Below are 25,657 nucleotides of genomic sequence, written 5' to 3' on the forward strand. Positions count from 1 at the left end.
AATACATCCTCATAGATATTTGATTCCATTTTTGTGATCATCTGGATTCATTCTTTGGTCATAAGGTGAGCAGGACTCACTAAAGTGATGCTGTGCCTCTTCAATAAATACAGTGTCTGCAGTTCAGCAGAGAGGAAGTGTTTGTTTCTGTTTACCGGAACAACTGCATTAACCACTAAGATGTGGTGAGACAGATTTGTAGACTCCAAAGTTCCTTTGGTTTACTTAAGTCTATTTTGTCTATGTCTGTGAAGGTTCTCAGTCATCCAGGTCATCGTAGTCTAAGGAGCTTAGAAAAAAAAAGCATCAGGACTTCTTTAAGTTGCTTGAAGACGTTTCACCTCTCATCCGAGAAGCTTCTTCAGTTCTAAGGTCAAATGGTGGAGAGTCCCAGATTTAAACCCAGTGGGAGTTTCCCCCCAAAGAGGGACAATGAACCCCCTATTGAACCTCTACCTAATCACATGAGCCAAGGTGAGAAAATGGGTGTAGCTCACAATCAGCCAGGGTTTCGGGTGAGCTCATTGTGAAACCTGGCCCCACCCTACCATGTGATGTCCTGATGTCAGATGGCCCAGGATGTGAGTGGGTGTTAAGGCGTCTGGGGAGGAATTTCAAAACTGGATTATAGATGGCAGACAGTTGGTGTCGTAAACCACCGCCTCTGTTCAAAGATGGTCGCTCACAGTGGACATAAATGGCTTCATTCACTCCTCTTTCAAACCATCTGTCCTCTCTGTCCAAAATGTGAACATTGGCATCCTCGAAAGAGTGTCCTTTGTCCTTTAGATGCAGATGGACAGGCGAGTTTTGTCCTGTGGAGGTGGCTCTTCTATGTTGTGCCATGCGTTTGTGAAGTGGCTGCCATTGTTTTGTTGTTTGTTCACAGTTAGAATAAAAAAAGTTCACAGCTTAGAATAAAATCTATAATTCCTGCTTCATGACTTAGTGAACTATGATCATACATGGTTGAACATCCATTAAGTTATCAGCAGGCATTCATATATGTAGTTAACTCAAGAGGAAAATACACAACAGAGTGGGTTGAACTAACTAGAATGAAAAGTTTGATATTATTGAACTCAGAGATCAGATTTAAAGTTATTTTTCCAAATCTGCCTTCTGGAACTGATTAGTTTTTCAGTAAACCTCAGTTATACTCTGTCTGTATCATTTTATGTTGCATTAGAACAAAAGAGGCAAAGCAAAACTGGTTGCCCAACCCAACCTGTGACCATGAGCTGTGGGACTTTTTTACCCAAAACAGTTTTGCTTCTCCAAATTAGAGAACTGGATGATGACTTTGACCTTTGACCTATGATGACTTTGACCTCAGAGAGGCTTTAAGATCCATTGAAAGTTTAACAGCACTGAGCTCTCTGCTCATTCAGGAAATGTGATTCAGAAGGAAGTCCAGTCTGAGTTCATGAATTTGTAGTTTATCAGACACTACAACACTCAAGTCTGTGTTTTAATCTTATATTACTGAGTGAGACTATATAAATGTTTCCAAGGGGAAGGAACAACAACAGGATACTTGTTGTAAGTTACTGAAGACATAAAACATCTGCATGCCAATAAATTAAGTAACTGATTTCCATTAAGTAGTTCTGCATCATCAGAGTCTAATTCAGTGATAAAAAGACATAAAATCTGTAACATGTGGATGTCCTCTGGTCTGAGGTGCTGGGGGGACCAGTTAGAGACCAGCAGCTGGATGTCAGTGGTTGGACTGGTGGACTCCTTCAGTGAAGAGTAGACGACGTCTGGCTCTGGTTTAAAGTCTGAACACAAACACACACAGTTCAAACAACAGGAAACATGATTACAAGCTTTGTAGTTCAGTCAAGACCTCCAATCTCCACCTCTCTGCATCACACACAGTCCCAGTTCAGACTTTACTGGGAACCAGTTTTAGATACAAATCAGAATGTCCATACTGCTCACACTTTAAACTGCTTCTTCAAATTATTCTAGTGTGGTTTAGTGTTTCTTTCTCTCAGCTTCAGTTCTTACTTTTTGTTTGTCATTAGTTCCCTCTGTGTTCCGTCTGTAGTTTCTCTGCCTCGCCTCTCAGTGTTTCATGTCTTACTTCATTTATGCTGCTGTTTCTGATGGTTGTTTGTGTCGATCTTCATTCCTGTTTTACTTTGTCAGTGAGGTTCAGTCTTTGACTGAAAGAGCTGCTCAGCACCCTCACAGACTCATGCAGAGGGAGATGTGGGTTGTTCATGATGTAATACTGAGTGCATACGTGTGTTCTCACTATAGCAAGAGTAAGTATAGATACATCTAGCACAATATATACCTGGATGGTCTACTGATAACCAGCGGTAATGACAGATGTTCTGTAGTTATTCAGTTGTAGTCAACTGGACTGTCAGACATCTTGCTAATATGTTTCAATTTATCTCAAAGTCCTAGTGAAACATTTATGGACTGTATCCTACTGAAGACTAGTAACATTTTGCTCTCTGGGTACAGAAACAGTGCTCTGTTTTTTTTCTCTCAAGCTCAGAGGTTTTACTTTGTAGGTGAACTGTTGTGTGCAGTTTTAGAGAAACAAATAAAAAAAACTCTAGTGTTTCTTGCAGGTTCAATCAAAAATAGACCCTGCACTATTGTCGGTGTTATTCTATTGCACGTCAACTTCAGCTGCCTGCCTGATGTACCTGCAGGGTTATAAGGAGAGTCACAATTATATGTTGCACCATTTCCTGTATTTGAAGCAACACTACGCTGTTGAAATTCATGCACTATAACTTGTGTTTTCACTGCACAAGTTTATTTTTGTTGAATCTGATTGTGAAGATTTGTGTTCTGTGTTCATTTCCAGCTCTTTATTTTTATTCTTGGACTTGACTAGAGTACCTCTGCATGATTCACAGTTCAGGGTAATACTTCATTAGCTTACACTGAGCTTTGTTGGAGCCCCTTAGTTCATCCTGTCTAAAACAATCTGTATTAGCTCCTCTCCCTTTAAGGCAACTTTCTACCATGCTTTCTACCTTGCTGCCAATCACTAATAAAAGGTTGAAATAACAGGTGGCTGGAGCATATGTCACTGAGACCATATTAGGTATCGATGATATCATACAAACCCAAGAGTAGAAAAATCATTATATGTTTAGAGCAATCTGCAGCCTGCACTTTTGGTTCTCATGGATTACTTTATTTAAACTTTTCTTAGCTTAGCCTAGCATAATGACGGTAAACAGGGTGAACAGCCCAGCTGTACCTGAGCTTTCTTGTCCTGATGGTTGTTTGTCCATTACTGACATCGTCAGAGCCCACTGCTGGGTAGACCACAGTTGTATCAGTCTCTGTAATATTAAGCATATAAAATTACTGAAGCTACCACTGTTATATTATTACTCAACAGCTGCAAAGTAATTGACAAGATTAGGTGATTAAGCGATTTTTATAATCGGCAGCATTTTTCAGCTTTCCTATGTTAAAACCTCTGCTGTGAAACTCATAATGACCAGAAATAACTGACGGCTCATTCTGTGAAAAACAACTGTGGATGACCACAAGGCTGCTATATTCTAATAATACAAATGCACACACTATACCACAAAGCACAAAGCAAAAGGGTTCTCATGAATTGAACGCTAGCATTAGATCTTGTGGTGAGACGTCTAAACCTTAACCTGGTTCACACTAACTGGGGTCATCAACAGGAAGTAGCTGCTGTGGTTTTACATGCAAGTTTAAAAATGGTTCAAATGTCTGAGAGGCTGAAAACACAGCTAAAGGTCTATGGACTGTTCAATCTGTGACTTAATTGGCTTCACACTAAGCCAAAAAAAAATTATCTTCTCAAGAACTTTCACAGGCACAACTTTCTGAGAAGATGGAATGATCTTCCTGCAGTCCTGACCTCAACCTCACTGAACACTTGTGGAATCAGCTTGTGAGTGCTAGTCATGCCATCATGAACAACACAAACACATACAATCTACATACTTGACTCTGCTGCTCAACTCACAAATTTTCCTTACAAATCTTGTGCCATTTAAGAGAAGAAACAGACTTTCCAACAGTATAAGATTTATTGCCAAGAAGCAATAAATTAGTGTTACAACAAAGAAATCAAAGAGAAAGTTCCTTACTAACGCCCTATTTCTGAAACATCCTCACCCCTACTTTGCAGTGTTCCTTAATTGTAAAGTTGCAAAAAAGTTGTTTTAGAAACAAATCTAACAACTCAGCAGCCATTTGAAACACGTCACATAGTTTTGCAATTATATTTAAAATTTTAAATGTCAACCTCAACCCTTTTGATGGAAACACAGTACTACCTTTGCTTTTTCTGATTGGCTGTTGTTGAGGATCTGATAATTGGATGTAACTGTACATGACATAAGTGATGATGTCATCTTCTCCAGCTTCTTCTTGATCTGCTGAAATGATGCAAAATTAAAAATAATATAAATTAAATATCTAAAAACAGGTTGCATTTAGGAAAGTTGTAACTATAATAATAATGTATGTGACCTTTATTCTACTGAAGAATCTTAAACACGAACAATCAGGAAGTCTGAGTCTCACCTTCAGGTTTCCTGTGAGCACATCGTCTCACCAGCAGAACCAGTAACACCAGTAGAACCACAACACAGGATGATCCAACAGAGGAGACCAACATCATAGAGAGAAGAGGATGAGAGCGTGATGGAGGAAGAGCGATGGAGGTGGAACCAGGAGGAGAGGTGAATGTAGGTGGAGGTGTGGATGTAATGCCTTGAGCAGTTATTGATGGAGATTTGGTGGCAGTGAGTGAATGTGAGCTGGTGGGTGAGGGTGTGATGGTGGGTGGAGTTGTGGTGCTAGATGTATGTATAGAGGTGGGTGAAGATCTGACAGTTGTGGTGGTTTTGGTGGTGGGTGTAGATGTAGTGGTGGATGTAGGTGGAGGTGTGGATGTAGGTGGAGGTGTGGTGGTGTGTTTGCCTAAAATAAAGCAAACACAGTCATTAAGTTGTCGTCACATTGTGAATGTTGAAAGCTGCAGAAACACAGACAGGTGAGTGTGTCACCTGTGACAGTGATCCAGCTGGATGGAGACTCTCCATGACCGCTGATGTCACACTTGTAGAGGCCTTCATCAGACCTGGAAACATGCTGGATGGTCATGTGACCTGTAGGCTGCTTCCTGATGAGGGAGCCATCTTTATAGAAAGCAGCTGGGAGGTTGGAGGGAGTGGTCTTTGTTTTACAGAGCAGAGTGATGTCATCTCCCTCCATCACAGGGAGGACAGGACTCTGCAGGATCACTGATCCACCTCAACACAGAGACAAACTACAGCATTTCATCCATTTACACACAGCTTCATCAACACTAACTCCACACACTCAGCTTACCAGTGTCATACCTTTGTTCCTGGCTCTCCACTCTCTTAGTCTCTGAATGTGTTTCATCCGATGACACTATATGACATTTCATCTTTACTTGATAAAATGGAATTATCTACCTGCCCAAATGACTTTATCCATACAGCATTATTTAAAATCTGTTTTCTTGCTAATGGCCTTGTGTTGTAGAAATACACAGCTCAGAAATTACAGGCATATCTCTAAGATCCCTTTCTTGTGAAAGCTTCTTAAAAACGTGGCCAAACAAATCATTTCTTTTATGGAAAAGCATGACATCTTTGACAAATTTCTTTCTGGGTTTATGTGTGCTTCACTCTACAAAAAGTCCTTTACTCAAGGTTTCTAGTGATTTCTAGTGATATTTTGAAGTCGGTTGACTCTGCTGCATCCACTGTAATGGTTATCCTGGAGCTTATTTCTGCCTTTGGCACTGTTGATGACAGTATTTTGATTAACAGGCTCTTAGGTTTTGCTCTAAAGTGGTTTAAATCCTATCTTTCTGGCAGAAAGTTCGGTGTTTTTGCAAACCAGGTGATGCCAGACTCTAAGAGTCTGTTCTGTGGGGTACCACAGGGCTCAGTCTTGGGAACAATTCTCTAACCCTTTTTTTTTGGTATATTTTCACCCTAGGCAAATAATTTGGCAATTTTCTCGTGCGTCTTATCATTTCTTTGCTGACGATATTCAGCTTTACTGTTCTTTTAAGCCAAATTAATATTTAAAGTTGCCCTGCTTGATAAACTGTTTTAGTATTAGCAAACAGTGTGTCTCTGACAACTGCTTGCAGGTGAACTCTGATAAAATAGAAACCCTAATTAATGCCCCTGAAAACTGAATAATTGAAATCAAGCAATACCTTTGTGTACAGGTTCGTCTGGCAAACCAAACCTCAGATGTCACCAGTCTATTATTCAAACAAAGACAAAGACAGACTTCAAATCCATTTGAAAGCCTGAAGCTCAGCCTTGTCCATCCTAGCTGGAAAACTGAAAAACCAGTGTTATTTGTAATCTATCGTCCACCTGTCATGGTCCTGGATCATTTTATCTAAGCGGTTTGAGTTTTATGTGTTTTTGTTATTTTTGTATTATGTTAAGGCTACTTTGTTATTTTAAGTGTTATTTGGTAAGTGCCTGGGTTTTTCAGTTTAGTTTTGGTTTATTGGATTCTGCTTTGGGGTCATATCTGACATGCACACAGCTGGATTCATGACAACACCTGGAGAGATACTTACAGAAATACTCTGTAAGTCTTGTTTTTCAGACTTTATCTGATTTGGTGCTCAGCTTAGATACAATAATTGTTGTCATATGTCAGCAGTGTTGGGTAAGTTACTTTAAAATAGTAACTTAGTTACATTACTAGTTACTTCTCTCAAAAGTAACTTAGTTACTTCAAGTTACTCATTACTTTCAGAGTAACTAGTTACTAGGGAAAGTAACTTTGGTTTTACTCAGAATTCTCTTGTTAATGTGTTTCTTCCATAACTTTGCCAGTCTTCTAGCTTGCTTACTTGCCACAAGTGCACTGTGCCACCCACCAATAGAAAGGAAAAGATAATGTGCATATTTCCACGAGAGAAATCCCACGCCTGGACCGTCATTGACTGCTGCCATGATTCTAGCCTACGTCACAGCGTCATGTGCGCCTTTTACATCCAACACAAAAACTGAAAAAAAATCCCACGCCTGATTCTATCCTAGCCTGCTTTTTACATCCAACACAAAAACTGCAGTCGTGGTGCTTTCGATTGTACTCAGAACTCGGAAATTCTGCCTTCTGAATAGGAAGATGTAGGCAACACCAGACTGCAGATGAGCTGCATACAGGGCTGGACTGGGACAGAAAATCGTCCCGGGCATTTTGACTAGAGACCGGCCCACCATTATAGGAAAAATCATAAAGCCTTTGAATGAAAACAAACGCTGTTGTGACAGTGATGTTCACTGTTTTGATGGTATATATGCATCAATCTATCAATCGTTTGTTGTAAGATTCAGATAATTATTTTTTAAAAGCTAGACATTTTATATGAGAATAAGAAAGAAAAGTATTTCTTTGTGCCCCCCTTTCCCTGTTAATGCCGTACATGCCCCCCTGGCAAAACTTTGCTAGATCCGCCCCTGCACAGTTACCAGCTGTCAGCTACTTAGAAAAGGATCCTGGGGTTATTTGTCTCTCAGAAACTGTTCATAACTTCCCTTCAACTCATTCATGTCACCTAAAAGGTAAACCTGTTTCTCCATCACCTGTTCAGCTCTGATGATCCAGTAAGGACATCTCCTGGTTTCATCTTCATGTTTCCCTCTCACCAGATAACCAAACCGACATCATGACCAGCAGTTTTGCAGCTGTGGCTCCAGCAAACATCAGCTGATACTAGAAATTAATATTAAATAAATTCTAACAACAGCTGATCAAGCTTAAACGTGCTGCTGTTGTTTAGCGCGACATCCGCTGGTTTCCTCTTTCTGGCGCAAAGTGAGCGATAAACAGAGAAAAGCCGATCAGCTGATCATTGATCAGTTTCATGATTGAAGTAGAAACAGGAGAGGGAGGGGGAGAGAATGAAAGAAGAAGAGGCAGCTGTGCAGCAAGACACAGAATAACTCCAGCTTTGTGACTTTTTCATTGTAGCTGAATTACGGGACAAACTCTGTTCCTTTTCACCTCAATAAGAAACGCGTAATATTTTCTCTGAATACCAGACGGGACGGTTGGCAACTCTAATAACTTATGAACAAAATAAAGTTCAACATCATTAACTTCATAGCACCCACCCAGCTGTATAGAAACTCCGTCATGCTAGCTAGCACGCAGTACGGAAAAAGACAGAATAACGAAAATAAACTCCACCTAAACTTGGTTTATATCTGACCCAGAGAGACTGCAGGTCATAACTTCTTACCTGAAGTTCACCTGACACTCTCGGACCAGCGGCCGCCTCGGGTCTATTTTCCTTTTGCGTCCCTTTTCCTTCATCCACCTGCTGGCCTCCACCACTTGCTAATGTTACTGAATCTGTGGAAGCTCTGTGATAGCCACCACACGAAGTAACGAGTAACGACCCTATCTAAATCCCAGTAACGACTAACGCGTTCCTGATTTTGGCATAATAACTAGTTACCGTGCTCGTTACTACAATAATAACGTAGTTACTTTAATGCGTTACTTAATAACGCGTTAGTCCCAACACTGTATGTCAGTAATAGTTGTCAAACAGCTAATACTGTGAGGAACATTGGAGTCATTTTTGATCTCCTTCAACGCACATATTAAACACATATGTAAGACTGCTTTCTTCCATTTGCGCAACATCTCTAAAGTTAGAAATATCCTGTCTCAGACTGGCGCTGAAAAAGTAGTTCACGCATTTATTACTTCCAGGCTGGATTACTCTAATTCATTAATGTCAGGATGTCCATAAACTCCCTGAAAAGCCTTCAGCTGATCCAAAATGCTTTAGCAAGAGTACTGACAGGGACTAGAAAGAGAGAGCATATTTCTCCTGTTTTGGCTTCCCTTCATTGGCTTCCTGTTAAATCCAGAATTGAATTCAAAATTCTCCTTCTCACATACAAGGTCTTAAATAATCAGGCCCCATCTTATCTTAATGACCTTGTAGTACCATATCACCCTATTAGAGCACTTCTCTCTTGCACTGCAGGCCTACTTGTTGTTCTTAGAGTATTTAAAAGTAGAATGGGAGGCAGAGCCTTCAGTTTTCAGGCCCCTCTTCTGTGGAACCTCCCTTAGTTATGCTGCAACAGACATAAGCTGCTGGGAGATTCCCATGATGCATTGAGTTTTCAGGCACCTTTCTCATTCAACATGTGTTAAAAGACCTTTCTGCATTGAATGACACTTGTTATTAACCTCTGTCTCTCTTCCACAGTACGTCATTCATCATGTCTTCCTTCTCTCACCCCAACCGGTTGCAGCAGATGGCCGGCCCTACCTGAGCCTGGTTCTCCTGGAGGTTCCTTCCTGTTAAAGTCTTTCCTTCCCACTGTCACCAAAGTGCTTGATCATAGGGGGTCGTTTGATTGTTGGGTTTTTATCTGTATGTATTATTGTACGGTCTACTTACAATACAAAGCACCTTGAAGCAACTGTTGTTGTGATTTAGTGGTATATAGATTGAATTGAACTCGGGAGCCATTCTTGTGAATGAATCAGAAACAGTGTTTGTTTGTTTTATTCAACTAATAAATATGTCTAAGTGTCAAACGGTTGTCTCGCAAGCTGAATTAGAGGTTAATTTTTATGCTTTTATTTTATCACAGCTTGATTATTGTAAGAGCTATTTATGTGTTTGAATAAGATCTTGACCATCTTCAGTCAGCACAAAATGTTGCTTCTGCTAGGCTTTAACAACACAAAAAAGACACTGCACAAAATTCATATAAAAATCTTTGTCCTTACTTTTAAAGCCCTGTGTGGTCAAGCCCCAGCTTATATTTCTGACCTTCTAGAATGCAGCACCTATTCTTGTAGTCGAAGGCTATTAACGGTCCCTGTAACTCATTTTAAGACCAGGGTTGACAAATACTTTAGAGCTGTGGATTCTTTTAAGAATCAACTAAATTCTCATTTATTCAAATTAGCTTTTAACTAGTTTTAGGCTGTATGATGTTATATGTATGCTGTTTTATATTTTTGTTCTCAGTTTTTTTTTTATTGTAAAGCACTTTGCGATTTTTGATCTACTTACCAGTGACTGTGAGGTGAACCATGTTACTGACGGTGCCTTCTCTGGACTCACACCAGTAAACTCCACTGTCAGATGGGTAAGTATATCTGATGTTACAGGAAGAACCAGCTGGTGTTCCCCACCCATCTCCACACTGAGTCCTCTGTTGTTTGCTTGTGTTTCTCCTCAGAGTCCATCCAGCAGAGCTGTCGTCCTCCTCACAGCTCAGAGACACAAAGTCATATTGAAAGAACTGGGAGCTGCTGGGACTCACAGTCAGACGAGCTGTGAGGGTTAAAATGAAAAATTGATTATGTGTTATACTTGATAAAAAGGTCCAAATGGTTTATTGCTTTTATTATTTTATAATTTTCATTCTCAAAACATCAAACCAAACAGATCATATTACATTACATTTTCCATTAACACAATAAATTATATTGGAACTGTACTAAATTCCGTAACATTACAGTTACATTACAACATTAACATTAACAGTAACATTACAGTTACAGTTATGGTGTTGCTTGCATTACAAATGTTCTTCAGTTTTCTGCACACCAGGAAAAAAGAAATATGGCGTAGAAACTGAACATTAACAGTGTTGCCTGAAAACTTCTTTGTTTGATCACTTCTTAATGAAATTAATGAAAGCTAGAATAATTGGCCCTAAAAATCTTAGAAATGTGGTATCTAAGCAGATACTTACTGTGGATGGCATTATTCTGACGTCCAGTAACACTGTGAGGAAGGTGTTGTTTTTTTTACAGGATATGTCCTTCAGTGAATATATTAAACTAAAATGTAGCTGTATGCTGCAGCAAGAGCACTGACAGGAATTACAAAGAGAGAGCATATTTCTCCTATGTTAGCTTCTCTTCACTGGCTCCCTGTTAAATCCACAACTGAATTTACAGTGGTGTGAAAAAGCATTCGTGCTCTTTCTAATTTCCTGTTTTTGTATGTTTGTCACACTCACTGTAAATGTTTCAGATGATCAAACACATTTAAATATTAGACAAAGAAAACACAAATGTAGTTTATAAATTAAATTACACCAACGCCACCATGGAAAGAATCCATGCTCAGATGGCCCTGTGTGGAAAAAACGATTAAGTGTGACAAACATACAAAAAAAGGGAAATCAGGTAGGGCACAAATTGTCATGGTTCTGGGTCATTAGACCCAGCAATGTTTTGTTGTGTGTTATGGTGATTTCTTCGGGGCAGGGATAGCTCAGTAGGTAGAGTGGTGGCCCCATGATCGGAAGGTCGGGGGTTCGATTCCCCTGAACAGCTACCCTGAGGTACCCCTGAGCAAGGTACCGTCCCTACACACTGCTCCCCGGGCGCCCAGTGGCTGCCCACTGCTTCACTGAGTGAATGGGTTAAATGCAGAGAGGGATTTTCCCCACGGGGACCCATAAAGTACACTTTCTTCTTCTTTTAGTTGTAATGTATTGAGCTGGTTTTGCTTCAAAGTTTAGTTATTCTTGATCTATATTTTCTTGTTGCTTTGTCATTCCCCATTTCCTGTCTAAGTCTGTCATGTCCTCTGTCTTCGTTCCTTAGCCAATGCATTTAATATTTAGATATTAAATATTTAGATTTATTAATCTCTGTCCGTCTTCCACAGCATTTCTTTTGTTTTATCTCCCCCAGCTCACCCTAACCAGTTGTGGCAGATGGCTGCCTCTCTCTGAGTTTAGTTTTGCTGAAGGTTTCTTCCCACTTTAAGGGAGGTTTTCACTTCCACTGTCGCCAAAGTGGTTGCTCAAAGGGGGTTGTCTGATTGTTGTGGTTTTCTTTTCATCTTTGTAGAGTTCTCTCTCTCATTATGAAGCATATTGAGCACCTTGATGGTGAGTGTATGTTTCCACAGGCCCCGCTAGTTAAGAGACTTATTCCTCATGATGAGCGAAATCAAGACAGAACATCTTTAACTGGTCTTTAACTCGCTAACGAGGAAAGGCTTTGGTCAGAACCAGGCAGTGGAGCTATGCTCCTCACCTCTCTGTAGCCCAAATACTTTAAAGAGCAGCTGTCCTCGCAACCTTTTTAATGACAAACTGTTACAATACACATCACAGCACCTCCCTCCGTAAAACCCCCCTTGGTTGTGAAGACAAGGCCCTATGCCTGTTTATGTGTGTGCACGTGTATGCATGTGCAAGAACTTGTGTTTGTGTGTGACCTCCTGCTCACCAAAAGGATAATAAAATCAGGAAGCAAAATCAAACAGAATCTTCACAAGGGATGTGCTTGTGATAAAGCACTACAGCCTCCTCCCAGAACCTTAAGAGGGAGGGGGACAAAGGAATGTCTTGATCCTGTAGTTTGAACTAAAACTTTACAAATTTAAGAAGCACAATGGCAACATTCAACAATCTGACTTAACAGTGAGTGTTGTATTGTGCTGAATTGAATTCACTCCTACGTTAAAATGTCAAACTTTATGTGTTTATAGTCTGATGCAAAAATTGTTCTCCGTAGATTTCATCCATTTAATACTGTTAGAAGGGTGGAGTTGTTGTTTTTTAATAACTTGCATGTTTGGTGTCTTCTGGCCTTCACGCATAAAGCAGCAGACAGGCAGCCCTCCTTAACTTGTGTCCTCCTGGCGGTTTCTTCCTGAGTATTTCTCTCCCAAATGTTTGCTCAAACGGGGTTGATTGTAAGGATTTTCTTTGTATTATTGTAGAGTCTTTATCTTACAGTATAATGTGCTTTGTGTTTTGACTCTATGGGATTAATATAAAATTGAATTGAAAAAGAAAAAAACAATCAAAGAATGTTTTTTGTTCTTTTAATTTTCCATATTTTTAAAGAATTACATTTTTTCGGCACATTTGTGCTACAGTCAACTAATTTCAGTCCATAGGCAGGAGGAAGAGAGTAGTTGTAGTTTTTGTAAACTGTGGAGATATATAGCCAGGAATCCAGAGTAATGTTAAAGCTGAGTGAATGCTGACCCCAGCTCAGCAGCCAGATGCTGAACTTCAACAGGTAACAAACTGATCAGTAGTCAGGCTGCAGCCTCCATTTCTACCTGTTCATGTTTCTACAGAATCACTGTGGTAATCACTTTAAAGTGTCTTTGCACCGGTTTCCATCTTTATTTTGTGTTGTATTTGTACACAAATGCTAAGTGAAATATCACCAATACAAATGTCCTCATTAAGTGTATTGGTGTGTGTGGCTGTAGCCTTAGCTTTTATCTTTGTTAAATGGTAATTATGAGGCTGTGTATTTCAGGTCATTTTACAGCATAGGTGTCAAACTCTGGCCGCCTAATTACATTTGGCCCGCGAAGCCATACCAAATTACTATTAGAGCTGGCCTACTGGTATTATACAGCTAATATACAGTGGGGCAAAAAAGTATTTAGTCAGCCACCGATTGTGCAAGTTCCCCCACCTAAAATGATGACAGAGGTCAGTAATTTGCACCAGAGGTACACTTCAACTGTGAGAGACAGAATGTGAAAAAAAAATCCATGAATCCACATGGTAGGATTTGTAAAGAATTTATTCGTAAATTAGGGTGGAAAATAAGTGGGGGAACTTGCACAATCAGTGGCTGACTAAATACTTTTTTGCCCCACTGTATATATTGTTTGGTATAAAGCTTTGCTTGTTCCATATTCAGTTTTCCAGCAAAACTTATTTGAGTCCATAAGAAAAGATTCATTCTTATATCTGGAGGAAGATTTTTTTTTTCAATAAATATTAACGTTAGCCCGTGACTTTGTTCCAGTTTTGAATTTTGGCCCACTGTGTATTTGAGTTTGACACCCCTGTTTTACAGGGTAACATGGTAATGTATTGAGTATTATAACAAACTACTATCTGTAATGTGTAATGCATACATTTTTTGATTAACAATATCAGGACTGGCAGGCATTTCTAGCTACATTTTATAAAATGACCCAGTGTTGGGAAGGTTACTTTTAAAATGTATTCCACAACAGATTACAGAATATGTGCCCCAAAATGTATTTATAATGTGTTCTGTTATATTACTCAATGAGTATAACGTATTCTGAATGCTCTGGCTCGTAGCCGAAAAGTAGCTTTACTTTGTTGTCTGGGTCAACTTTGCTAGCGAGAGACAGAGAGAGGCGTTGAATGACATGAACACAGTGTACAGTCACCAGATCGAGACCCCTGCATTAGAGTCTCTTATTGCATAAAATAAGTAACTGTATTCTGATTACTACCTTTTTAAACAAGAACCGTAACGGAATACAGTTACTCATATTTTGTATTTTAAATATGTAGCGATACATGTATTCCGTTGCCCACGAATACTGCGCAAGTGCCCTGTACTTATGTGCATTTTGCGGGCAACAAATCAGGTTTTTGCAAGAAACAATGAAACAAGTACTGTAAGTACTTACTGGGTTGTGGGCCGTGTTATGGAGTCACGTAATTTCATCTATTTTCAAACTTCCATGTATTTTAAAGGGAAAGAGATACAGATTGTTCTGTAAATAATTTTTAGTATTGCAGCAACCCGAGTAATTACTGGTTCTGCTTAAGTAATTTTCTGCATAATGGAAGTTTCACTATTAAGTCTGTCTTATATATTATCTATAAAATTAAAACTATCATAATCACTTTTCTTGTTGCAGGGTAGTTGCGCCTTGTTGCCCACAAATTGCATGCAAGTATTGGGTACTTGTGCCTTATTCGCAGGTCGTGTAATAAAGTGTTACCACATTTCTGAGGTTTAAACTGTGACAGAAGAAGGTTACTGACCTTGGTTTGTTGAGCAGCTCAGCAGTGAGATCAGAACTAAAGAGAAATGACACTCAGGTTGATTTGAGTGTCATTTCAAATCAACTCCACACAAACAGCTGACAAACACACAAACTCTCTCTGGTATATCTACTCGTTTTCTATTTGATGACAGGAATATGTTTCAAAAACATTTGGACAACAAAAGATGGGGAAGTGTGTAATAGTAAAACAGAACATCCCATATGTATATTCCTACAGTTTATACTGTTCTAGCTCCTCTATTCAAATTTAATTATTATTTTTTTAAATCTCAGAAACAGCACTGAATGTAATTGTTGTGATCATAAATATGTGCACTGACTACACTGTTCATATAATACAACATGTCCTCTACTCCTAAAAGAAACCACAGTACACTCATGTGTCCACTGTGCAGCTGTGTTGATATGAGTGAATGATTTGATCTTTTCACTGCCTGCTGTGTTTCCTCGACTCCTGAGCAAAGATAAAGAGTCAGTTCAGACCTGCAGTTGGTCCTCGTGGTGTTTGAACTTGAATTCAGCCTGATTTGTTTTTCATGTCTTCTCCTCCATCATCAGTTATCAGGAGAGCAGACAGTCAAAGTACAAGAATTCAAACAAACACAGAGATTCTACTTACAGAGCAGACACAGCACAGATGTTTCCTTCATCGTCCTTCTCACTCATTTGACCTTTTTTTCATTTCTGTCACTGACACCAAGTAAAGCCCGCCCTCTTCCTCTGAGCACCAGCTTTCTATTGGTTCAAATAGAGTTAGTGGTTAGTGTGTGTGTGTGTGTGTGTGTGTGTGTGTGTGTGTGTGTGTGTGTGTGTGTGTGTGTGTGTGTGTGTGTGTGTGTACGTCCCCCTCAGTGAGAGAGGCAGATATGAGCTGAAACACAGGAATCAAACCAGGGACGCTGCTGTTATGGAGCTGAACTGGAACCATTCAGACACTGAGGCCCTCTGAACACATTTTAATTACAGCTGTGCAGAGACACACTGATGACTGACTGGAACACTGTGATTCACATTTTACATGAACACCATCCTCACACATGGTTTATATATGGCCACTAGAGGGAGATGTTTCACTATAAATACTGTAGGACAAGAGAGGCATTATGGACAAAAACATCACATCCCCCATTTTATTTAGAATATAATATTTATTTAAAATGTTCTGATTGTTCAAATATGTTATTTTTTTATTGTTGTAAAATAATGTGTGCCCCAGTCTCCAATAAGACAGTACTGGAAGGGTAGTTATTCCTCCGTTACCACATAAAAGGGAGTATCTCCTGAAATGAGCAGCTCTCACAGTAGTAAACAAGCCCGGCCACTAACCATAATGCAGTGCCTAACAAGAGCTGTGTGAGACTATGTACAAAGGTGTAACAATGTACTATGTCTATACATTTGCAGGTAAGCAGATACAAGAGAGTAAATAACTTGAGCTGTGTTTAAAGATAAGTCAACGGGGTTACAGAGAATGTAGGAAAGTTGTCCGTTAACCCCCTTTATGTGTCATTAGTATATATTCATTGGTAGCAATAACCTTGAAGCTAACAATTAGCAGCTAGAGCTAATTCGCCAGTATGATTTGAAAACTCGTGGCATTGTCGTTTGATCTACACCTGTATCGGCTGTAATCTCAGTGGATGAAGACTGGCTATCACACTATCTTTTGTTTATGTTTATTTTACTTATGTACTACTGACAATACAATTTAATTATTTTATTTATACAAATCACAACAAGAATCACCTCAAGGCGCTTTATATTGTAAGGTAAAGACCCGGTAAAGACCGTACAGTAATACATCATGGATACAAGTAACTCATTGGAACATTTTTGTCATTTCTGTAATTTGTGGTTCCTCCTTTCTCGTGCATGTGCACTGGAAATCATTCAAGATAATTGGAGCAATAGGTGTGGTGACTCCCAAGCTAGGGGGTTCCCAGGAACAATATCGGAAATTTCTATAAGAGCTAAGATACTTCACATGACCCTCAAGGTCTCAGGCCTCTGGTAGAGGACCCAAGCTTGAAGGAAAGACCCTCCGCAGAGGTGAGAAAAGGGAAATAGACCCCAGCTTCTGTGGATCTTGTGCTCAGAGCTTTTTCCTGCCCTGCCATGATTAGTGCCTCCCTTTCAGTCCAGCTACTGGTAGAACTTCTGGATACCACTTCTTCTATCTGACCAAAGGGTGCAGCAAGAGTACTGACAGGGATGAGAAAGTAACACTGGAGGAACCTTGGAGTCATTTTTGACCAGGATATGTCCTTCAATGCACATATTAAACAAATACGTGAGACTGCTTGTTGGGTTTAAGTCAACCCTACTGATGAACAGAAACTGTTACTGAAAGCAACCACACAGACACCAGTGTATGTTTCACTTGCAAGGGGAGCATCAAGGAGGGCAGTGTTGCCACTCGCCTGTCCAAGTAACTCCAATTCCTGCATGTCCGCCTCACTCTTTAATTGATAAAAGAGGTTACACACAACTCAGTTAACCACGTGACAGTTTTTGGCCATGTCACCCACATCACTTTGCTGCAACAGAATATAGTTAGTGAATGTATTAGCAATCATTGTACTCATCATTTATCTTATACATGGTGAAATGCATTCTTCAGACAGACAAAACAATGTCAACTGTACAAAAGACATTATCTGATAAATCCACAAGAGCACACAGGTCTCCCCTTGGCGGTTTGTCTCTCTTAACCTTTATCTGCCAGATTATGTACATTATTTTGCAAGCTTGCTCCTGTATTGAGCCAAATCTGTTGAGCACCTCGTACACCCCTGTAGCCTTCCTCAATGTTACTGCAGGATCACTTTCCAGCTTTTCCACATTTCACTGTTGTTCACAATCTCCTCATGATGATCTGTAGGAAGCCAAGTGGTACAGCCCTCTGCCTTAATAGAACAGAACAGTCTGGTTTCTATTCAGTTCAATTCAGTTCAATTCAATTTTATTTATACAGCACCAAATCACAACAACAGTTGCCTCAAGGCACTTTATGTTGTACAGTAGATCGTACTTTAATAGATACAGACAAAAACCCAACAATCATATGACCCCCTATGAGCAAGCACTTTGGCGACAGTGGGAAGGAAAAACTCCCTTTTAACAGAAAGAAACATCCAGCAGAACCAGGCTCAGGGAGGGGCGGGGCCATCGGCTGTCTGTTACCCACCAACTCGATAGCTAACTGGGGGTTCAAGGGTCACTCGAGCCGGTGAGAACAGCTAACTCCCGGCTAGTGATGGAATTTCCGGCTCTTTTGGCTCGGCTCACTAAAAAGAGCCGGCTCTTTCGGCTCCCAACCGGCTCTTCAGGTTGTTTTGTTGCTTTAATTAATTTATTATTAACAACAATATAAAATTATGCACAAAAGGAATTACTAATGTAAAAAAAATTGGTTTTATTTATATATGTTTATATATAAATATATACAGTGGCCCCTAGAGACAAAGCACATACAAACTCCAAAGCATGTAAAAACTCCAGAACACATTTCTAGCGTTAACTGAACTTCCAAAAAAGAGCTACCTAGATCAATTGTGGGCCACTGTCCGCAGTGTTGGGAAATCCATACCAGGCTGGAACGAGTCAAGGTAGGTGAGCATCCACGAGAAGACACAGCAGATGCATCCTACTAATACTGACAGGACCAGGAGACCCCAGAAACCGAGCATCTTCTCTTCAGTGCCATCCTCTCCTGTCACCCTCTCTGCCCGCAGCTCTTTGAGTATGGGGTAGATAAGGGCGCAGAGAAACCCTTATTACTAATTTGTATTATAATTCAATTTTCACGAAATATTCATATTCAATATTGGTCCTTTTATATTATAACCACGTATCCACCCAGGCTCATGGTGGGGCAGGGCTCTGTCCTGGGATGCTTAAGTACAAGGTAAGGTAGACCTGACGAGGTATCCAGTCTGTCAGAATTGTTTTCAATATTTGGTTCAAAAACATGAGTGACAACAAAAATCCAACTAGGATTCTTGCATATGATGAAGTCTGTCTTTGACTGTATTGTCCAGCTGATCCATCAAACCCCCAGCAGGTGAACCTTATTCATGACATAACACTGCAACAATGTAAAAAATGAAACAGCAACAGTCTAAATGTAAAGTGCATTCTAAACTCCTCTTCAATAAATCATATGCAAAGAGTCATTCAGGACTGTAAAACGTGAACTACAGAACCCAGAGTCTTCATCATTAAATCTCTGGTTGCTTCATTTTTCTATCCTATATCAGACACTTTAAGGTTAGGTTAGGTAAAGTTGCATTCTCATGGTGAGGCAAAGTGCTTTATGTGTGTGTGCGTGTCATGAACGGCTATAAAAGGCCTATAATTAAAGAACAAGGCGGGTTTGAGTTCGAGTTGCGGCAGACTGTCACTACTTGTAAATGGAACGCAGCCTTCCTACGGCGGACAGCTAATAACAGGAATCGGACGCGGTCCACCCAAGTCCACAGCAACCACCATAGCAACCGCCTAGCATGACCTTAAAAACATATTCTGTCTTCATAACTATCAAACACGTGAAATGATTTGCAAAGTGTGAAAGTGTTACAGCTGCAGAGAGCTATGGCGGCATCTTTGGAAGCTGTTTACATAGCTAATAATATACGATGTAACCATGGAGACAGTCAGTCACGTGAGCTAGCGGTGCATGTTTACTACAGTGAATAAGGTGATTGCGTCCACACGCTGCAGAGGGTAAAGACATTACTTCAATATTGTTTTATATTTGCCTTCTGTTGACCATCACCTCAGGTTCACCATCACAGTTTCAGCAGACAGATGCACACTGTCTAAATATGAACACATTCAAAAACTCATGTCTCAGAAATAACCACAGCTGTTCATGTTTGTCATTAGTTTTATTTGTAAGAAAATTATGAACTTCATATTGTGCATCAAATAAAAGGACATTTCACAACTCTGAGTCAACAGAAACAGGTAACAGAAATGTCTCTAATGTAGACATGTACAGTGTAGTGTAAGCATTAAAAGATCATAAAGGAAACACTAACATTTATGTGAAACTAATTGTAATAAAAAAAATGAACAGGTGGTTTATAGATGTAAAAGAAAGAATCTGAAAACAACACTTTTTTGGTCTAAGTGATCAAAGTAGAAAACAGAACTGGGGCCCGTTCTTCGTACCTCGCTAAGTAAGTTAGCTGGATTTGATTGTTGTCGATTTCGCGTGATCTTGGATCGTTCGGTTCCCCGAAGCTCATCCGGGACTTGCTGTCATAGCAACAGAGCCGTAAGCGTAAACCTGCTCGGGAGCAGGTTTACTTTATGTAAACAGGATTAGATCGCGGCCACGCAGGTATGTCCGCTTCATTTATACGAAAGCAACAGCGATATTCCACCACTGTTTCACCATAAATAAATAACATCAATGTAACTAAAGATAATGCAGCACCTGATCCTTTTATTGATGTCACACAGATACATACAGGTCATTTCCTAAAAAAGGGAAATGTACTATTAACATTCTATTACATGTATGTGATTATTACAGATGTAATTCATATTTCAGAGTAGTAATAGTAAATTACTTCGTGTAATCAAGATGAGAGACCACGGCTATAAAAGCGAAGGTGGATTTGGGAAGCCTGTCGCAGCCATGTCCTGTCCGTTTACGCGAGCAGCCCATTGCAGAAGGTGCAAGATTGATAAGGAGAGTCCTCAGAATTCAGCGTATATTGCGGGATAGACAGGATCCTTTAGCTCAGCGCGACAGTGTGCTCATTGAGAGATATCGATATTCCCGTGAGGGTATTATTTACTTAACCAACTTGTTGACGAGGGGGTGCAGGACCACCACCTGTCTTTTTTTGCTCTGCCCTTTTCTTGGTTGCGGTTATGAACAAACAAACAGAGTATTCCAGGGTCTCTTTCCTAGAGACGAAAAGCAATATAAGTGATAAATATTACCATTCTGTAGAATATTCTTATATTTCACTTTTACTTGTTCCCATGTTCTAGTGGGTCCTGTTGTGGCTCTAATGTGAAAGGGGATATAATATAACATATTATAATATAATGTAATATAATATTGGATAATATAGTGTAATATAATAAATTTACCCTACCGCCTACTGGTGTTGGCCAGAGGGGCCGATGGCGCAATATGGCAGCCTCGCTTCTGTCAGTCTGCCCCAGGGCAGCTGTGGCTACAACCGTAGCTGCCTCCACCAGTGTGTGAATGTGAGAGTGACTGAATAGTGGCATTGTAAAGCGCTTTGGGTGCCTTGAAAAGCGCTATATAAATCCAATCCATTATTATTGTTATTATTAAATTACTTACGAGTTTAATTTGTCAGCAACTTTCTGCCAGCCCTCTCTCCTTGCTTTTGCAGCCTTTGCAGTGTTCCCTTGCGTTCTGATTAAACTCTGAAACTCCTGAAATCCCTCACTCAAGAGTTCTTGCTCTGCTGCCGAAAAATACCGAGCCGAGCGCGCTCCTTCGACATTTTCGCCGACCAATCAAAGGGTTGCCGATCAATGTTTCTACTATCGATGCGTAGCCCCTTTTACGACACCCAGTGATCTCACATTACTTCATCCAGCTGTACTAATCGTCAACAGCAGGTGTGTTCGGAGAACCGGATTAGCGAGCTCACGGTTAGCGTGATGATTTGGTCTTGGATGTGTCATTTGATCTTGGATGTAGTAAGCGACGTACGAAGAACGGGCCCCTGATGTTCAAGAACAAACCGTAGCTGCACTAATATTACACATCTCCATTGTTGTGGTGAACAGACATGTTGCTTTTAAAACCACATGCAGTGTGTGACCGTGACTGTTCACTGAGACCATGAACGCCACTTCGCTGAAGCCTTCGCCTTCTTCTTCTTCTTCTTCTAAATTGGAAGCAGAAGGAGCACGAGCTGCTTTGATCTACTGAAAGGAAAAAGCAGAACATCTGAGTTGAAACCAGTCAGCTGAAATCATTAAGACAGGAACAAATTCAATGCAGTGTCTCAGGTGGCTTAGCCTGTTACAACTGTTGATACAAGCTAAATACGGTTAACACACAGTGTCAGGGAGCTCCAGTGTGGGAACTAGTGGCTTTAGGTTTGTAGTCATTTAACTTTCATCCATTCATTCATTTAATTCAGGAGGAAGAAATGTCAGGTTGATGCAGGCTGGTTACATGCATTTGGTCCCATGCTGTCTTTAACTAAATGACTTGGTTCACTTTATGGCTGGGCTGTATGTGGGGTTATATCATGTTATTTGGGCAGGAGTTCCTGTCCTCTGTTAGACTTAGAAAGTTTCTCCATAAGTAGAGTTTCTAACTCTTATAGCACATCTGTGGCTGACAGCTTTTTGGTGGCTCTTTTTACCCCACACTGGTTGTGAGTGTGTAAATAGCCCCACTAGTTCTTTTGGGTTGCAGTTAACTTGGGAGGAAGAGGTAGGTCTGCCATGACTAGATGAATAACAATTATCTGGGATACATAAATATCATAATGCGTGCATATATCTCTATAAACCTGCCTGAGGGCTGCCATTTTTTACATTCAGTTATTTCTTTGTTGAATCTAAATAATGAATGTGTTACAGTTAAACTGACACTGGTCAGTGTAAATGGCTCATTGGGACACAGAAACCTTTAAATTAAACCCTATCACCTGATATCGAGTGTCAAACAATATCAAAGCTGTAAAAGCTGTTTACAGTCAGAATTTATAAAACTATGATTGTAAATAAATTCAAACAAGTGAGCTTTTCTCTTTGTGCTGAATATCAACACTGTGATTTCTTAGACTGTAAGCTTTACTTCAGCACAACCAGTTGCAGAAGCCGTCACTCCAAATTTCTTTGATAACAAGAAAAAAATACCTTTTCAGTACACGGCCTGAAGTTCTTCTCCGACATCTTCTGCCATCGGCTTTGTCTGCTGGTTTGAAGACAATAAACCACAAAAAGATGATTTAGTCACTTTGTCTGCATCATGCAGCTCGAATGTGTCGTGTAACGACGTTGAATAGCCGTCGTTATCCCTCTGCTGTGTCAGTAGGATTGTACTGTACAGCATCTCATTGATATGTGAGGAATGCTAATGTAGACAGACTTACATCATTAAAACATAAAGGGCAGGAGATATTTAGATATTTTTATATTTATATTACATTTTATAGCTGACGGATATTACTAAATAGATAGAATTTACTAAATAGCTGGATGAACATGAAAAGTATGTCTATAATAACAAATGACCATGAGAGCCAGTAGAATTAATTCAACTGGACACTCGAAAGACGTCCTTAAATGCTCTTTAAGTGGCGGAACAGATGAACAAACAGTTAATTGCTTACTTGAGATGAAATCTGCTCAGCTACTTTGAAAACAGCTTCTAACTGGTTCCTCCTTTAACAGGATGACTGCTCAGGGGTAAGGCCATCATGCAGTCCAGCAACCTTTATGGTTCTGCTTTGATTCACCAGGAACTATTAGGGAAACCTTCCAGCGCCTCCTGTGAAAGACACAGGCATAAACACACAAACATTTATTAACATGTTCCACAGTCTTCCAGTTTGATTTTCTCATCCTGTGGACAACAACGTACATGGATGCAGGTTTATTGTTAACTTTTGTAAGGTTTATTTAGTGAACATATCCAGCTGCAGCTCCACTGTGATCCTGAACTGGATAAGCACTTAAGAAAATGTGTCAATAAATGGACAAACATCAACTTACTATATTTATCCAAACAGACTGGACCAATAATGCTTCACTGAGTTAGAGACTTTAACGTCTCTTCTATGTAAGAATGTCTCGTGCTGATATACCTGCAAACTTGACAACAAAGGTTTTTCAGACTGCATGTAGCTGTCCTCTATGTCAGCTCACACATTTACATTTATGTCACACTTATTTCTGCATTTTATAATTATTACTTACATTTTGATTAGATAGCTTGAGTTTGTAAATGATCAGATTACATAATTGGAATACAATGTATCCAATTCAAGGTCGCGGGAGGATGAAGCCTATCCCAGCTGATACAGGACAAAGACAGGCTGCCAGTTTATTGCAGGGCTAACACGATATGTGTAACAGAAAATCCACTTAAATGTTTGATATTTCTTATAATAATCATAATTATGACTATTATTTAAAGGTTTCTTTAAATAATACATTTTGATTTTTTATAACCTCTAAAATATAAACCTGAGCTGTTTCAGATTCTGACCTCTGACCTCACTGCAGCTCCCTCTTGGAAGTACGTCTGCTTCTTGTCTACCCCCAGTGATGACCGCCTGCCCTTGATATCACGTACTGTACCTGAGGAACAAAAAAGGACAAACACTTGCCTTCATTTAAGAAGTACATTCATACAGAGGTAATCTATGGAAACACACTAGTTCACCCTTTGGGAGAAATCAGTTCCTGTGAAACATTTCTGTAAATGAACATCATGTGGAGAATGAATGAAATGAGTTCTTCAGGTGACTCAGCAGTCCCACACTGACAAATGAAATCTAGTTAAACTATTAAGCATCTTTGCTCTTCTGAAATCTGTGTTAAACAACAACAAACATAAATTAGTAACAAAAATACAGCTGAGTAGAGGCTTTACAAACCACCAGCAGCCATAATGCTAAATTTTAATCTTCAAATGTTTCTAAGCCGTCTTCAACCTGCTTTTAACACATTAAAGTCCCACAGTCAATGCAGCCTGACTCAATCCTAAATGTTCAGCACACAGAGACACAGAGGTGCCGCTTAAAGTTTAGTGTTAACCTGAGTCACTGATCATTTGCAGTATTACAGAGTCTGGCAGTCTTTGCATGATGTCCACGTCACTGTAAGTTTCTAGCTGACTCTCAGGTGTGCCAGCAGGAAAGAGTAATAATAACCTGCATCCTGAGGTTTGTCATGCAGGATTAAAGGAGCCAGGCTTTGTTCACACAGCTAGGATTGTATTTTACACTGACCCTGGGTCAGTATAAGTATCATACAGTTTAAACGAAGCACTGAAACTTGCACATATTTATTACAGATGCACTGAAGCTAATCGAGATATTTGCTGTCAGTCTGTGGCTGCGATTAAACACTTTACTGGAAACTTTATTAACTAGTAACTTCATCAGTCATGACCAGTGTTGGGACTAACGCGTTATTAAGTAACGCGTTACAGTAACTACGTTATTATTGTGGTAACGAGCACGGTAACTAGTTATTATGCCAAAATCAGGAACGCGTTAGTCGTTACTGGGATTTAGATAGGGTCGTTACTCGTTACTTCGTGTGGTGGCTATCGCGGAGGTTCCACAGATTCAGTAACATTAGCAAGTGGTGGAGGCCAGCAGGTGGATGAGGGAAAGGGAGGAAAAGAGACCCGAGGCGGCCGCCGGTCCAAGTGTGAACTGAACTTCAGGTAAGAAGTTATGACCTGCAGTCTCTCTGGGTCAGATATGAACCAAGTTTAGGTGGAGTTTATTTTCGTTATGCTGACTTTTTCCGTACTGCGTGCTAGCTAGCATGACGGAGTTTCTATACAGCTGGGTGGGTGCTATGATGTTAATGATGTTGAACTTTATTTTGTTTATAAGTTATTAGAGTTGCCAACCGTCCCGCCTGGTATTCAGAGAAAATATTACGCGGAACAGTTTGTCCCGTAATTCAGCTACAATGAAAAAGGCACAAAGCTGGAGTTATTCTGTCTTTGCTGCACAGCTGCCTCTTCTTCTCTCATTCTCTCCCCCTCCCTCTCCCGTTTCTACTTCAATCATGAAAACTGATCAATGATCAGCTGATCGGCTCTCTTGT

General features: G+C 40.0%; 2 protein-coding genes across 2 annotated transcripts in view; one reads left to right on the forward strand and one right to left on the reverse strand.

The window, feature by feature from the left end:
• The window catches only part of LOC146635088 (uncharacterized), a 163,370-nt gene that overhangs the window by 76,698 nt on the left and 61,015 nt on the right, over positions 1 to 25,657 (forward strand). The window lies entirely within an intron of this gene.
• On the reverse strand, positions 2,636 to 15,501 carry LOC146635090 (low affinity immunoglobulin gamma Fc region receptor III-like). Its single transcript, XM_085349811.1, has 8 exons — positions 15,471 to 15,501; positions 14,829 to 14,864; positions 10,091 to 10,354; positions 5,040 to 5,285; positions 4,918 to 4,953; positions 4,555 to 4,710; positions 3,239 to 3,323; positions 2,636 to 2,672 (listed from the first exon to the last, which is right to left on the reverse strand). Exons 1-8 carry the CDS (start codon positions 15,499 to 15,501, stop codon positions 2,636 to 2,638), a joined length of 891 nt encoding a protein of 296 aa, XP_085205937.1.

This window comes from Diplotaxodon limnothrissa, linkage group LG3 (assembly GCF_057381915.1).
Source record: "Diplotaxodon limnothrissa isolate DT_005_m linkage group LG3, D_limnothrissa_male_GT1.1, whole genome shotgun sequence".
In the NCBI taxonomy this organism is placed as follows: Eukaryota; Metazoa; Chordata; class Actinopteri; order Cichliformes; family Cichlidae; genus Diplotaxodon; species Diplotaxodon limnothrissa.